Below are 16,788 nucleotides of genomic sequence, written 5' to 3'. Positions count from 1 at the left end.
AAAGACATGCATCCTACATTAAGAATCAAACTACTTCTACATCTTTATTCTCAGAACATTTTCAGCAAAAGGTACCCTGCTGACAACAGCTATACTAGCTCAGCAGCAATGCTGCTGTGACACCACAGTTTGGAGAATGGCAGCAAAGCCTGGCCAGCACTGAATATATCAAATGCAAATAAGTTGCAAGCAGCCAGGTCTTCCAGAACATCAATAACTCTTCAACCTTAGAATACACTCACCTGTTAGAATATCATTAAATATTTTCAGGAGCAAATTTTTTTCAGGACCAAATAGTTTTTACCCTAAAAGCTATAAAGCCACTCACATCTTACTGCACAACATAAACTATGCTGTCTTTGCTCTCTAACACAGCTCACCTCCACTGCCAGAGATCTGGACAAATAGATCTACTAACAAGTCAAAATGTGACAGTGATGAATTGTCAAAAAAAAAAAAAATCAGAAGTCCCTCCAAAGAAAAAGCTTCCACATTTTTCACAAAGAGCAGAAACAACACAAGCTCAGGACAAGAGCCATAGTTCTCTTACAGAGGAGCACAAATTACCCATCTAAATCTATTTCATTTTCCAAATCATATTGGCAATGTTACTTATAAAAGTTTTTCCACTAACCTTCCCTCATGCAGAAAGGTCATATTTCATGAGCTGCTCACATGAACAGCACTGCTGTGCTAGCATTCCACACAGGCCTTTATTCCCAGGATTTGCCAAGGACGGCAACGCAGCTTCAACTGCAATAGGAAGCAATTATGCCAGAAGTCAACAGTTTTCCTAGGCTTTTTTCCAACAGAGTGTTTATTGTTTTATACAACTCCAGCCTGGCACACTAGGAGCACTGGTAACACTTCTGGTTTGCCCTGGCTGCTGAACGGCCATATCTTGTACAAAAGAACACACTGTTTCACAGTGAACACCTACACATGCCTAATACTGCCAAGCATCTCTCAAGTCTGTGGCAAATGTACACTGCGGAGTACAGATATACTACAAAAGGTTTTCCTTTTTCTTGCATTTAGCATATTTAACCTCAAAGCAAAATGCTAAAAAAAAAAAGGAATAGGCAAAAGTGTGGCCTAGTGTAAGCCTACAAAGAGAGATATTAATAATTTCTAACTTCTTTCCTCAGGTTCACCTTTTAAAATCCATAAACCAAACTCAGTTAATTTATAACTAAAGAATTCTTAATGCTAAAAATATACATCTTAACACCTACTTTGGCAGATGTGATCATTCTATCTCACCTGCTCTTGCTCCCATGCTCATCAACACCACAGAGGACCCAGCAGTAGATCCTTCATACATTTTTCTTAATTATGAAGCAAGTTATGCAAGCATCCAAGTGATAGGAAATGTGCTTTGCATTTAAGCAGAGGATTTCTTATGAATTAAATTTGTAAAGTTGAATGAAATACTTTCTCAGAGGAGGTTTGTCATCACTGAGGCCAGACATCGCTGTATTTATTCTTCCTTAATAGCTTTGGAATCACAGTTCCTCTTACCCTCCAAATGACAGTATAAAGGTAACCCCGGGACACATTTTCAAGAAGTCTCAAAAGCTTTAAAGTACTACCTCTGTGGTGCTTGGATGTTCTCAACCACATCCCTTTTTTTTTTTTTCAGTAATACAGTTGCATACACCACTTTCTACATCATACTGTATTTGGCTACATATGTTCTTCCTCACCAGCTCAAAGTACAGAGACCAATGCTTATTATCAGTCCCCACTTGATCTCTCACCTCCTTTCATTAGTTACAGAAGAGTAGATGCTTTTTGTATTGGCACAATGTCCATCAATCAAGTGAGTCACCCACAGCTTTGTTCAATGGCTGCAAAATCTCAGTCTGACAAAACAGAGCTTACATGAAAATGTAGAAAATAATTAATCCTCTTTATCGAAAACCAATGATACCTATCTAAATTAGGCCTAATAGACAAGCTAAATGCATTAAAAGGCTGTGGATTTTTAGTGATCTCAGATGTATTAGCTCCTAAAGCTCAATACCCATCTTTCCAAGGTTTTTTGTAAACCTCACAGCACAGATGCTGGCATCCTTATCATGACATTTTAGTGCTTAGACAAAATCCTCTAATAAAGTTTGGTCTCAGTTTGCAGTAACCATTCTATCAAGGCAAATCTTCCTTCAGCTAAGAGACTGATTTAATTACCCTGCTGAATCAAAATGCAGTCCAATAGCGAGGAGTGGTAACTACACATATTGCAGCCCATGCAGTTTGGGCATGTCTTTAGAGATGAGAAACTGAGTATCCAAACATCCTAGGGCCATTAACTATAATTTCATTTCAAGCAGGGTGGATAAACTTGGTGTCTTTGAGAAGCTGTTTTCCAACCCAGCAGTGTCCTTCATCACCATTGTTGAACTAATGGAACTGAACAGCCAAAGCAGGGACACCCCATCTATTCTATCCTTTGCTTTCAGATAAGCACACAAGCTGAATCAATAATAGTTAAAAAAAACCCTTGAGATTCTTCACAGCACAACAACACAGCAGCCTAAAATGTCTGTTTGGGTCTGCCTCACTCCTTTATGGAGTTAGGACCAACTATACGTAAATCCAGAGGGAACAGCAGAAGAGAATCCACCCAAACAGACCTTTACCATTGGAACATGGTGAGCATTGATTCTAAAGGTGAGACCTCAGTTATTTTTGAAAAACACTTGAGGAACTTCAAATAAATATGATGGCAAGGTATTTCATTCACACTAGCTGGACACCTCCAGAACAACTAAGTTCCATGACAATGTTTAGGCACCACAGAGGTGAGAAAGCAAAGCTTGAGATTTGCTCTTCATGCAGAAGACCGGAGACAGAGCAGGCTTAGAAATCACTGTCATTGTATTTCTCTTCTATCTGGAAGATGCTTTCTTTAAGTAGCAGCAGCTTTTCTGCTCAACAAGAAGCCAGAAATTACTATACATCTCCCATTAAAGTAAACATTACAGAGCTATTAGAAAATCCGTGCCAAAATTACACTTGTCCCAGTGGTGAAGTCTTCCATTAAACATGACTGGAGTCAACAGGTTCTCCAAAGTAGGGGATATTTGAACAGAAGTCTAAGGCAGCCCAGACCATTATTAGTACCCCAAATCTAATGTAATATTTTGACAGCAGCAAGAGTACCTCACTTTGCATTTTTGCACAGAAAAAGGCAAGTCTGTTCACTGAAGCAAGGAAAGAAAATGCACTTCCTAATATTAAATACATATATATATATCTTTCACATGATAGGAAGTTTTAAATTCTCAATAATGTTTATAGGACTGAAAACTCGCCATACACAGCTATGAGAACTTACCAAGCAAAACCACCAAAGTGGTAAGATGAACAGTGCCCTGTTTGCAGTGATTATGCTCGAGCTGTAAGCTTGCTGTATAAACAGATCAGGAAGCTGCCAACGTGCAGTCTCGTCAGGAAGCCACTGTATGCACCATGCATCTGTCCTCCCTGGCAGGCATCCAGAACTTTGCTGCATCATCCTAATTCTATTTGTGAAAATGCCCTTCTTCCTTTCTCCTTTAAGATTTTACAAAAGCTTCTGCTATTTCCTTCTTGACAGTGCCCTCCATCAATCCCAAGCGGGGGGTGGGAGGGGAAGAAACCACAAAACCAACAATTCTCAGTATTTGTATGTCAAAAAGAATAAAGCAGACTTTGCAGGCCAACTGTATCCTCCTTAATCAGATATGTTTACTCTTAGGAAAGGACTAATTTGCATAGAACACTGGTGCATAAAAGCCCATCCATTCTCAAGATGAACAGAAATGCAGAAAGATTTTTGTATCTCAATAGAAAAAATGAACAACAAAAATTCTTTACTCACTTTAAATTGCTGTTAGTGCTCTAAATAGAAGTTTGGGTGTTTTGTTGTTTTGTTTTTGTGGTTTTTTTTTAATCACAGCTGCCAAATACTATTAATAATGTTTCTTTAGAAAATATCTGAGTAAAAAGTTTTCCTCTACAACATAACCAGATATAAACATAAAAAAATTCTAATTACAAGGATGAGAAAGAAAATAACATGTCCCCAGCACTGCAGACATATAAGCTACATGAAGCTAACTACTATATAATTACTTGCATTTGCAAATAATTCCCCTCTGGATACTCTGTCATGACAAAACTTTAAGTGTTACAAATTTCAGTGGTGTCGTCAAAAACCCAGACAAAATAAGCTCTGATCCTTCCTCCCAAATCACACTGTCCTGAATGCAGATACATCAACACAGACTTTTTAACTGTGGTAGAGCATACAATCAGCTATGCAACATCCTAGTCACATCCAAAAAACTTTGCCTCTTCAGAAGCATTGTAAAAAAACATTTTCTCTTTTGTGGTGGACAAGTTGTCAAACTGTACAACTACCTTTCTTGGTACAATACAAGTAATTTCAGATTATGTTGCTGAGCTGCAATGTAACTGGATTCAACTCTTCTACTCCCTCCAGAATGTATAGACAATGGGAACTGCAGTATAAAGAAAGATAACTACAGAAGGAAGAAGGCAAGGAAAATGTTTCCAAAAGAAGTGATACAAGTTTCTCAAACAATTTCTCTAGCCATTTTATTCTTTTTTACCTGCCCACTTATCCTCCTTTGAGCCGGTAATACGTGCAAATGAACACACGGTCCATGACAACGTAAAGTCTGTTTAGATAAACACTGAAATTTAATATCTGCCATAATCTTCCATTTCTCCTCTCACCAGAAACTGAATTATTATCACAAAACATTATACGAAATGTCTGACCAAAACCGTGTTTTATGCTGCTACTTCCCAGAACACTAACAAAGTCATAATGCCAGAGGTCTCAGGTCAGACTCCTAAGGCTTTCCACCCTATTTCTGTGATCTGACAGACACTGAGGATCTTCTGTCAGCATTTGTTTAGCACCTGAACAAACTAATAGGTGAACATGCAAGGGCACAACACTGCCTCTGATGGATTATGTTAAAATTTCTTCAGCAGCTTCCAGCTTGGCTGCTGAATAGATCTGGAACACAGCCCATTTCATCTGGTGTCGTGCAGCAGAGGCTAGAGGTGTCTTACAGTGGTTCTCCCATTCGCCACGCAAAGCCCTGCCTATTCTCTGCAGGTGAATTACACAGACCATTTTAGAACATACTGTATAGTTAAGGACTACTGAATACACATGGACCTTTTTAGGCATCTGCACTATACGTAATCAACAAAGTACAGAGTGGTAAAGATTAATCTAGCTTTGATTATGTCATCTATGAGGCTGGCTGTATTACAGCAAACAGTACATCTCCTGCATATCTGAAGAATGAAATCTTGGTGATTTTGCATGGGAACAAGGATGCAGAAATACTATGCTAGGTATTGAATTAAAATCATAACTTCTACATACAAATTATAAAAGCTGACACCATCGCTTGACACTTCGGTTGAAAACCTCTCTTATCTACAGCTACAGTTTCCTTTGCATCCCAGAGGCTATCACAGACAACAGTACTTGGCAGTACATCAAAGCCCAGCATGCAGTTAAATGGGATTTTCCTCCTCTCTAGTTCAATAATGCTGCCTTGTTCATCTCAGTGCAACTTGCTGAAGAAAAAGATGCAAGGTCACAGTTAAATAATGCTCGTTTCCTGTTCTCAGCATATTCGCACTACAGGCTCTGCACTGCAGACACACAGCATTAAAAGGAATCCCAGAAACCCGTTACACATGAGCACAACAAACAAGAGGAGTTCACAGGCTTCCATTCACTAGAAGTCCTTATTTTTAAATGCACTGGTTTTTTTAAAAAAAGGCAAAAATGGCTTCTGGCCCCTCTTTGCTTGCAATCTAGGCAGACATTGTTTAAGAAACTCATTAATACTGCAAAGAATATCATTAACTGATGGACAGCAAACCACAATCTCTCAATGACTAAGCTGTTAGAGGCACAAACTAATCACCCGCAAGGGTCCCTTTTCAGGAGGAAGACACACTGCTCTGTCTGAGCTGTTCAAAGCAGAATCCAATACTCAGTTTTGGTGCAGTTTCAAAGATATAGTGATTTCAAATTGTGTCCATCTTTTTGAAACATCCAGTAGATATCTAAAGCAGACATCACACAAAGCAGAGAAATGTGTAACAGCAAGTTTTAGACTACTATCACCGTTCTCTCACACTGATGTTAAGATTATATACTAATCTCTTCCTTTAGAAACAGAAGCAACTTAAAGGAATAAAAATCTAAATCCTTCATACAGTTAAGACAGTAAAGACTTAAGGCATATACATGTGGTACAGATGCAGGTAATGTTTAAAAAACAGTTTGACGTCATACAGTAAGTCAGTGGCAGAGAACAGTGTCCTTACTTCTCCATAGCAGCATCACTCCCTATGACTACAGATGAATGTCCAAACAATCATATTCTTAATATCTATTTATCTAAACTGGAAAGCTTTGTTTCCTATTTAATCTACAAATGCAAATAACATAAGCTTGAAGCCTTAGCAGAAGCAATGCCCATCAAGAAACTGCAAGACAAAGGTGTTTGTTATTAGTTGATTCCAACACTAACAAATCTCAAGTGTGGGCTCCTTCCTGAAGGCAGTGTCAGGTTTTATGATGTTATACAAGAGCCCAGAGAGTCACACAATCTGTTGAATTTTCAGAAGTGTCTCTGTATTAAGAATCAGGAAAGTTTAGATAGAGTTAAGTGGATACCTATGGTCTGAAAAAAAAGTACAAAACACACAAACTGCTCACTAGATGACTATTCACCTTCAAAAATCATCAGAGGTGTGCAGTCACCTTCAGTACCTTGATGGATTGAAATTCCAGTAACAATTGCCTCTGAATTTGTAGCGCTGATTTCTCAGAAGGCACTCAAGGGGGGTTTTGAGGTTTTTCTGAAGTCTACATCTCAGACTTCAAATAGCAAGCTTATATTCACTAAACCCCTACAAGGCCCTAACTGTATATACTATGTCAAATGCTGAAAACCATATATATACATATATGTATTCTCACAGGCAGTCTTTACAAAAGTGTTATGTATTTATTGATTTAGCATCTCTGTAAACTGCTGGATATACTGAACTTAAATGCCATAATATAGGTCAGGGCTCCCTATACTATGTCTCATTATGGAGTACAGCTTTTCTTGAAACAGAAGAAATCCTTTAACTGGTAAAGTTCAAATGACAGAAGAGACACAGATCCTCAAAACAGTTTTAGAAGGAAACTTTTACTTGACATGCAGGGGAAGAAAAAAAAAGAAAAAAAAAAATCACCATATTTGTCTGCATGCCTGTTTTAAACTACACATTTGCTTTACTTTGTATGTACCAATTCTCAAGACGATGTAAAAATGAACTTAGAATCCACATTGGAGTTACATTTAAGGACAAAACTAGGCCATCTGTGTCCCACATAAATGGCCGAGTTTGTTCTTCAACATCTACGTGTAAAAACATATTTGGGGAGGAAATGTAAATGAGACACTGTCTCATTTGTTGCTGTTTCTATTTAATGGAATAGTCAGAAATAGCTGAAAACAAGAGTTTTTGTTCTTGCTTTCAGCGCACCAAATTATTTTGATAACTAGACTAATACACTCAATACAGCTGTACAATGGCTTAATTAGTTAGGAAAAGGAGTGGCTGATTCTCATTTCCAGAAGATCCTCAAGATTAAAAAAAGAATGCACAGCACCACATTTCAGTTTCTATCTGCGACTGCTTAGCCTTTTCACGCCTGTTTCACAAAAGAGGAGAATTTTCTGTAAAAGGTTCTTCTGTCAGTGACTAGTAACTAAAAGAATAAAATACCTGCACCAATTTTAACTGTATCTCCCCCAGGAAGCACACAATCTAAGTATGTGTCTTGTTCCTATGGAGAAATTCTGTGCTTCAACAGCCAGATTTAAAGTCCTTTCTCTTCCCCTAATGACTTAACGCAGTCTTTTCACAACCAGCATCTCAAGCAAAAAGAATGAACTGAATTTACAAGGAATTGTAATTTGGAAAAAAAAAAAGTACCTACATCCTAATAAATAGCTATACAACATGTAGCGGCCATAAGATTATCAAAAGCGTCTCAGATCAAAAAGCTGTAAAGCTGTATTACAAAACGAGACCTCAGGCTCTTAAAATGAAAGTGCTTGTTTGATTACAACTGACAGGCTTACAATCTAGAGTTCACATCTCTTATAAAACAATTATTTGGCCTCATGCAGTTTATATTATATTAAGCAGGGAAGGAAGTAAAGAGCTTTCAGCTTTGAAATCTAATTACTAATTTCTCACTATTTGTAAGAATAAAATAAGGTTTTGATTCAAATCTGGAGAAAGAGGCCCTGACAAGGTAGCTTGACATCTGTGCCTTTCATTATGGTTAAAAACCCATTTGGATATAGGAAATAATAGAAAATGTTTTCTCTCCAAATACAGGTTCCAGAGATTGCTTCCTGCCATTAGGTCTCCTTTAAGTAACACTATTATTATCAACAGCAAGACATTTAAAAAGCACAAACAACATACAAGGTCATGGTCCTGTACTCATCTGTAGGAAAGGAGTAAGAGCAGACAAAGCTGCTGGCATCCTCTTGGTATTAGATGTTTGACTCCCCTTTATGCTTCTGAATCTCTCTCCCGCCAGCTTCTACCAGAAGATTGTAGTAGATCCCTTGCTTCAAACACTGGCTCAGCATTTTAAGGGTACATTTACTTCTGTTACAAAGAGAAGCAGGTAAGAGGAACGGTTGCTCTTCAGACACTACCATTTCCTCAAACAAGTGTGATCAGCTCCAGTTAGAAACACATGAAGGTCTAACCCATAAATGGAAATGACTGTTGTCCTCAGATGCTCTCTGAAATCTCTGTTTCCATGTAAATTTAACCAGAATCCTGAGAGGAAACCTTTCAAACACAGTCCTTGACTACCAAAAGAAGGAGTCTCCTTATACACAGAGGAACAATAAGTGAAGAGTGTACTCTCCAAGCACCTCAGCAGACACCAATAGAAATAGTAACAATAATGGCTGCACTGGGAGATTTAACCCTGCCTCACTCCAGCCTTGTTCCAAGCCAACCTACCATGACGCAGTAAGCAGGTTTGGGTGTCACACAATTCCCAGAGCAGACAAACATGCAGAATTCGCCCTCATGCAACACCACCACCGACGCAGATCAAATATGCAACCTAATCCAAACACTTTCACTGACTGCTTTTAGTAATTACGGATGCTGTGTGCACCTAAAGCAGGCTTAGTGCTACCCTGGGGGCAGAGATGGATGGGTGTCACTCAGCAACTTCGGAAATAATGAGACTTGGATCCCACTTCCAGAACCATCTGCCAGCCCACAGAACTATACCAGAGCCAGATCCCTCAAAACACTTCTGAAAAATCATGGCAATTTATAAACTAGATGCTGGGTAAAGCGGTATAGCCCAACATGCTCCCTGGGTGGTTAGGCTCCATAAACAAGCTCCAACTCTGATACCGTCTGCAAGCTAGACAAAAAATGTCCTCTGTCCTTGTACAACCAAAGCCTCCAGGAAGGACTGAAGCAGGCACACTGGTCTAGTGGCTACAGGCAGCAGAGAATAACAATCTGACCCTAGAATTAAGAAGAACCTCACTAACTCAGTAGACCTCTGCTAAAAAATACTCAGGTTATCAACCAACAGCATGTTTGTAGCAAGAGCCTGTGCTCCCCAGGGAGGATAGCATGCTTTCCTCTTCCCAATTACAGGTATTCCTGAAAAGAGGAGATCTTGAATGTCTCTCTGACGGCTAAGAGTTCACAATCTACTTGCAATTCATATGGTAAAAAAAGCCCTACAACAACAAAATAATCCAAACAAAAACCCATAAGAATTAATGCTCAAACTTCAGAGCAATGCTGGGAGTATTTTATTTTGATGTGAATTTCAAAGCCATGTTACTGTTAGTGTTCCGCCCCGTGTCATACAATGTACCAGTAACAACAAGAAGTTAGTATGGCATGTCTCTACAAGAAGACGTGCTACCTCTATAAATCATACGAAGACAGACGCAGTTGTAACAAATTTCTTGTTTGCAAAGAGGAGCTTGGTTATCCTGTAAAAAACAGAATGTCCTATAGCTTACTAAAAAGAGCCATAGACCATTTTGTGTGCTGATCTCATAAGGAAAATGCCTTCTGATCTCCTGGATATTTATTAATCTGGTTCTGACAGCTCACAATCAAGTTCTCATAGCTTAGCAAGTACACATCTGCTGACCACACATACTCGTTCAGCCTGGAGGAAAGGCACAAATAAACCACAGTTGCTTAAATCTTGTGGAATAGGTTTGAAGTAATGCATTTTAACATCACATTTGCAATAGGCTCAAACATGCAAGTAGGGAGGCACTACAGATTAGCTGATACTATATCTCAAGAACTTACTGCACAAAACAACTATGTGGAACTCTGAGATGGGGTTGAAAGAATCCAAACTCCAGATCCTGTGTGACAGAGACACGCTGCAGCTTCACAATAGTCTGTAACCTCCTCTCTGAAGACCCTCTTGAAGTGTCTGCAGGCTGCATGGTGCATAATTATGTGGGTGAAAAAAATCATTGTCCTTAGCTTTTGTGCAAAATTCTTCCTAGAGATGTCCACATCTCACTTGTGCCAGTTCCAGCACCTTGTCCAAATGGATCAGATGAGCACAAACTGCTAATTTTCACCTTTTGCCCTAGCCAGGTGCATGCAGGTAGCAGGCACAGGAGTACACTGCATTTAAAGGAACCACCTCACGTGCAAATCAGATGGAGCAGATCCCTCTAGCAGGGGAGCAATAACAAGCATGTGGGAGCAGTAACCTCTACCATCAGCACAGCTTGATCCAGAGAAAGACATCAGCCCACTGCACTCAGTGCCGATCCCAGGTGGGTGCGACCCCAGACAAGGCTTTGACACAGGGACCAAAATATCCTTATTGACAAGAAAAATGAAGATGCCTTTCCTCCTCCCCACACATGCTTTGCATAGCTTCGTGAACACACAGATCAAAAAGTCAAAAGGTTACAAGAATACTTTTAAGAGAATGTTTAAAGAAAATTCCAATAATTTGATGGCAAATACTGATTTTTGAGGACCTCACTTTCGCTTTCTAAACTTGGGAGACCAGCAGTACTGTCTACATCAGTAGCTAACTAGAAAACTGGCATTTAACACAGTAAGAGTAAATTTGGAAGCGGAAATACATATGAATTGTATAATATTTTCAAACTGCATGTTATGAGATACTGAGGTTTGAAACTTGGCCAGGTTGTAGAGAGACACAATATTTAATATTGCCTTTATTGACGTTCCCCAATCACTGACACACAATAGTTCGTTAGATCCTATTTGCAGATTAACAATTGCAGCTATGCTCTGAAAACACCACTTCCCCCCGGGACACTGCACGCTATTTGCATCAAACGCAGCTGGAACTTTAGGAAACAGCATGTGAAGTTCACGTTTACCCCCAGAGACCTTCACAGGACCACCTGAATCATTAGCCTTCACCTTTCTTCTTTCAGTAATTTTTAAAAAATATGCTAATACCCATATGCACACTAGGACAGCACGAATTGCACGCAATGGTATGAGAACCATTAACAGATCAGACCCAGAACTCCCACCGTAATCAAGATTTGAAGCTTTAAACACCTTTTTTTCCCCCAGACAACGGTTCAAACCCCGCACCGGGCACACGAACGCGCTCACACCGGAGTCGCGGCGCCTTCCCCGCAGCACGCACATCAAGGTCGCTGCCGTGCCAGGGCCCGCCGCGCCGCCCCCGCGGCACCGGGACCCGCACCACGCTCCCCCGGCCGGCGCGGAGCCGGGAAGCCCCCCGCGCCTCGCACATCCCCGTCGGCAGCCGGGGAACGGCGCTGCAGGGGCGCGCGCGGCGACCGTTGGGAATGGGGGACCGACCGCTGGAAAGGGAGGGAACGACCGTTGGGAACGGCAGGCGCAGGCAGTGGTGCGGGGGGAGCGCCGAGGGGGTCTCGTGCCCGCCGCCTCACCTAGAGACGCAGTTCTCCAGCACGGAGCTCTTGCCGGCGCTCTGCCCGCCCACCACGGCGATCTGCGGCAGGTCGAGCAGGCAGTTCTGGCCCAGCGCCGCGAAGGCGTCCTGCAGCCGGTTGACGAGCGGGATGAGCCCCTCCATCCCGCCGCCGCCGCCGCTGACAGGTAACGACCAGCGCACTGCGCATGCGTCCCCCACCACCACCTGGGGGCGTGGTCTCCGCGGAATGACCACGCCCATGTCCGGTGCGGCCACGCCCCCGCCCAGTGCGAGTCCCGGTTGGCCGTAGCGGAGGCGTCTGCTCTGCCCTTCCTGCGGTGGCAGCGGACCCTCCGCGATCCGGCACCGGCAGAGCCTCCTGCCGGTCACCGGCAGAGGCCAGCAGCTTGCAAGAAGCATCCGTGGGGCCCTGTCAGCAGCCCGAGCTCCCACTGCCAACCTGCTCTGCTCCAGTGGCTGTGTGGGCTCATCCCGACACGAGGACAAGCCTCCTTGGTGCTGGAACCCTTGGGCACAAGGACCATAGTTGACCGAGGTCCACACATGACACAGTGGACCACCGTTATAACCCCCTGCCCCCGGAGCCCCAACCCTAGCTGGCCATGCCCTGCCTCTGGCAGAGGGGGCTGCAGCATCCCTGGAGAACCCCCAGCACAGGGCTGCGCCATGCCCCAGCACCTTTGCCTACATTCCTTCCTCTACGACTGTGGCACCAAACTGAGAACAGGACCAAACCAGGAACACACACAGGAACCTGGACCTGCTTGCTGGTGTGGGACCTGGCAGACAGCTGGCTTCAGCACTTCCCAGTCTGCCGAGCAGGGTAGTTGGAGCAGCCCCGGTGGCCAAATTCCTCTCGGTTCCTGCCTGCAATGGGAACAGGAGCAGTGGGAGCCATGATCCATCCCCACAGCACATGAGGGGCCCTGGCAAACAGCACCAATGCTCAGTCGTGGGCAGGAGCACTGCCAGGGTCAGACACACGCCCACCAGAACCAGGTCAGGGCAGACCCAAGAAACTGGGGCCAGCAGGGCTGGGAGCAGGGGTGTGTTTCAGGAACAGTCTGAGAAGTGACAGCAAGGTCTGAGTCACACCATTGCAGTGGGTTCAATTAAAAATGCATACTGAGGTTGAGCTAAAAGCATAAGCAAACAACAGAGATTAGCTTTATCTGTGATTACTGGCAGCACTCACAACAGAAAAATATCCAAAACAGAGGCTTTGGAGTCCTGCAGCAATAGAAGTTATCCTCTGCGTTAAACCAGACACCAGCCTCGCTCAGCGTGAAAAGCAAAACAAAAGGGAACTGTGAATATCCCGCAGGCTGACATACTAACGATCTGGAGAATTATCAAAACTTGTTGGCTAGAGCTCTCAATAAGTGTAAAAAGTGACTCTCTACAACAGACTGAGTTCTAACCCTGGAAACAAAACAGTTTTGCTCTAGCTCAAGCTAAAACATTTAGAATCGGGTAACACAGAGATGGCTTCTCTAGCAGTGGCTTTGCCGCTGTGTTTAGATCACACACACCACCACCACCACCCCCCCCCGCATCATAGCCTCGGGGAGAATCCTTGTGATCACTTCTATCTAGATGGGGCTTGGGGGTGCTATTGACCATAACGTAATTATGCCAATTAGCAGCATGATTATTTTTTTTCCCCACTCTTGAGTGAGCAGGCTATGCCAAGAGGCACTAGAGTAACTGCCTGGCCTTCCTCCAGTCCATGGGGTTCTACAGAGGCTGGAAGTCAGGAAGAACAGTATCATGTTCTGGCCAAATCCATCTCATCTCAGCATCAGAGCACTTTGTGCTGCCCCAGTGAAATAATTAGGACTGGTAGAAGAGCAGCCTGGTAATAGGATCGCATCTCCACAAGAGACAAATGAAGATTAAAAAGCCAGAATGCCTCAGGAGCAACACTGTGCACACATTCAGATGGATAACCTAGGGAACTGTTCTTTCCATTAGGTCTTTAAATTACATCTGACTTTGGCTTCCACAATAAAAAAAAAAAAAAAAAAAAGAAAATATATACGATTAGGAAAATTTTGAGCTATTCTCCCAAGTCTGGGAAATTTCCAAACCAAACTTTTTTTCCTGTTGAAGCTGAGTTAAAGCTGCTAAGTGACCACACTCGCTCTGCAACTCCATCACTTATGAAAATCCATCCACTCTCCATTAAAAAAAAGCCACAAGTAGCCAAATATAGATTTCCCACCTCCTGGAAAAAGCAGGAACATTTTCATTATGCATTTCCACGTTATCACAAGGGTGCTCGTTTTTCCAACAGCTCCAAGAGAGCAGGCAAGAAGAAAGGAAGGGCACTCAATGTAGCTTCAAGTCTCTGCTTTTTTTGATTTTTCCGGCAGCTTGTTCCAAACCCTACTGCCGAGCCCAGCCTAGCTTTCTGAATTTATCAAGATTCAGAGTGGCTAAATTAAAGGAAATGGGGACAGTACTAGCAGAGACCATTGCAAAGCTTCCTGTAATGAATAACACCAAAAAATAAAATAAAAATAAAAAAATAAAAATAAAATAAAAATAAAAATAAAAAGAGAGAGACTCAAAGCAGCATCAGAAGGCCACACAATAAACCATTTTCCTGCAGAGCACCAGGTGTGACCCCTGAGAGAGCACTGGGAGCACAGAGCTGCATTGCTCACTGGTTAGCCAGCTAAACACACTCTGTTTTTACCCAACGCTCAGTTGTGCCCCACACTGTTTATCATTTCCTTTTGCCACGTGCCAAGCTCAGCAAGGAGAGAAGACTTCCACCCACCACCTCTCCCCGGCACAGTGACAAGGATGCCCAGCTCCCCAGGGTGGCACGCTGGCCCTGCTGTCTCCATCAGCGTGGTCTGCTCACTTCCAGACGTCACCAGCTCCAGCACAGCCTGCCTGGGGCGCCCAGCCTTGCCAAAGCCTCCAATGCATTTCAGATCAAGTTTGTCCTGCTCTGACTTCCAGAAAAATATATGGCAAAAATAGCCTGGTTTCAGGGCACAGCTGTAGCATCTCAGCCCACAAACTTACCAACAGACACTTCTTCCTAATCAGGCAGCGTGACATTAAAACTGAGGACATTTGGATCAGGTCCCCAGGCTGCTTTATGAACACATGCTGGTACAATTCCCTTCATGAAAAATGGGTTATATATAAACTACAATAGAGATTTGCAGCAGGCAGTACTCTGGGAGGGGGGGAGCAGAGCACAGATAAGGCCGTGTCCTCCTCCCCAGGAAGCATTTAGAAGAGGCAGGCAGGCTCCTTCACACACAATCATCTTCTCTCCAGGGACCTTCCTCACCTCTTGGTCCAGATGGAAGCCCAGAGTCTTGCAGAGCTTTTCAGGGAGCTGATCGTCACAAAATGGGAGGAGGTGTAGGCAAGGAGCCCCACACACCAAGGCTCTCTGGCCTCTAGATTCCCAGCAGCCCCTGGCTCCGCAACACTGGCATAAATGTGCTGGTCAGCAATACGCTCAGACCTTGAAACTGCAAAAGACAGAATTAAAGCCAGTGAAAGAAAGCCAGAGAGGCTGCAGCACTGCAATTAAAAGTAGCAGCTGCAACGTTTCTCCCAGTAAGGAGGAGGCAGTGCTTTCTACCTTTCCCCTGCAGCCTGTGGCACAACTGACTCACAGACTACAGGACAGTAACACCCCAATCCCCATCCCATACAGCCTGGTGACCACTCTCCTGCCCTGTCACCTCCAGCTGGATTCTTTAGTTGGGTGCATCCAGTTGCAGGGTAGCAAAAGATAACTGTGCTGCATTGCAGCCCACAGAGATGCTTCCCTGCAGCCTTGAGCACAGCAGGGAAAAGCCGTACTCCCTTGCTGCAGCCTCGGTCACAAAGCCAGGCAAGCCAAGTGCTTCCCCAAGGGAAGAATTTATGGACAAAACACTTCCCAGGCACTTCTACCCTCCAGGACATGGCTGTCGCAGCCCTTGGTGTGCTGTGATCCTGCCATGCCCAGGTGGCGGCAGAGCCAGGCTCACCCCAGCAGGGCTCTTCCCTGCACCTTTTATTACTGCAAAATCTCTCCCAGCTGCTTGATGTGCTTTCGGTGGGTGACAGTATGTTCCCCATCCACCTCCACCCTCTTTCCAAGAGCCCAGCCACTTCCAGTCCTTCTGTAGAGCAGGGATCTGGCCTGTGACACCTAGGAAGGTTATACCATACGGGGCACATGTATGGCACCCCACCGCTGCCAGCCTGATAGTGTCACCATCCTGCCAGCTGCCTGGCCGCAGAGTCACCCTCAGCCAAAGCATCCCAGCTGCTCTGGATCACAAAACCCAGCGCTGACTTGTCAGCTGGAACAGCAGTGGGAAACAAGTTTGATGCTCCAAGAGAGATTTGGGCTGGGCCAGATCAAAGCATCCCTGGCTGGCTACAGCCTCACACCTAAGCCATGCAATGAGTTACACGGCTGTCTCTTTTTGTGCTGGGAAATCCAGAAAGGAATAAAGTTGATGTCTCAAAGCCAGCTGAGGTTGCTAAGTGACAGCAGTGCTGCTTCTATCCCCCCGCTTACAGTGAGCCTACACTGCAAAGGAAGGAAGTGAGGAGTAAGGGATGTAAACATGAATAGATTGCCAAAACACTCAACAGAAGCACAGTTGCCAAATGTATACATTAGCTGCATGTTTTGGCTTCCAGGAGAGAAATATTTACTAAACATGAATTATTCCAGCCTCAGAACATTCTACCTGTACCACAGA

The 16,788-nt window shown here is 43.5% G+C and overlaps 1 protein-coding gene across 1 annotated transcript in view; it reads right to left on the bottom strand.

The window, feature by feature from the left end:
- Nucleotides 1–12,609, bottom strand: part of DNM3 (dynamin 3) — a 179,175-nt gene extending 166,566 nt beyond the window's left edge. Inside the window, 2 exon segments of the mRNA XM_065842415.2 lie at nt 12,051–12,477; nt 12,480–12,609. Coding sequence (XP_065698487.2) covers nt 12,051–12,477; nt 12,480–12,600 — 548 coding nt within the window. The 5' untranslated portion in view covers nt 12,601–12,609.
- Between the last annotated feature and the right edge of the window lie 4,179 nt (nt 12,610–16,788).

The sequence above is a fragment of the Patagioenas fasciata genome, chromosome 6 (genome assembly GCF_037038585.1).
Source record: "Patagioenas fasciata isolate bPatFas1 chromosome 6, bPatFas1.hap1, whole genome shotgun sequence".
NCBI lineage: Eukaryota > Metazoa > Chordata > Aves > Columbiformes > Columbidae > Patagioenas > Patagioenas fasciata.
The sequence above is the reverse complement of the archived record's forward strand: the minus strand, read 5'-3'. Positions and strand labels throughout refer to the sequence as shown.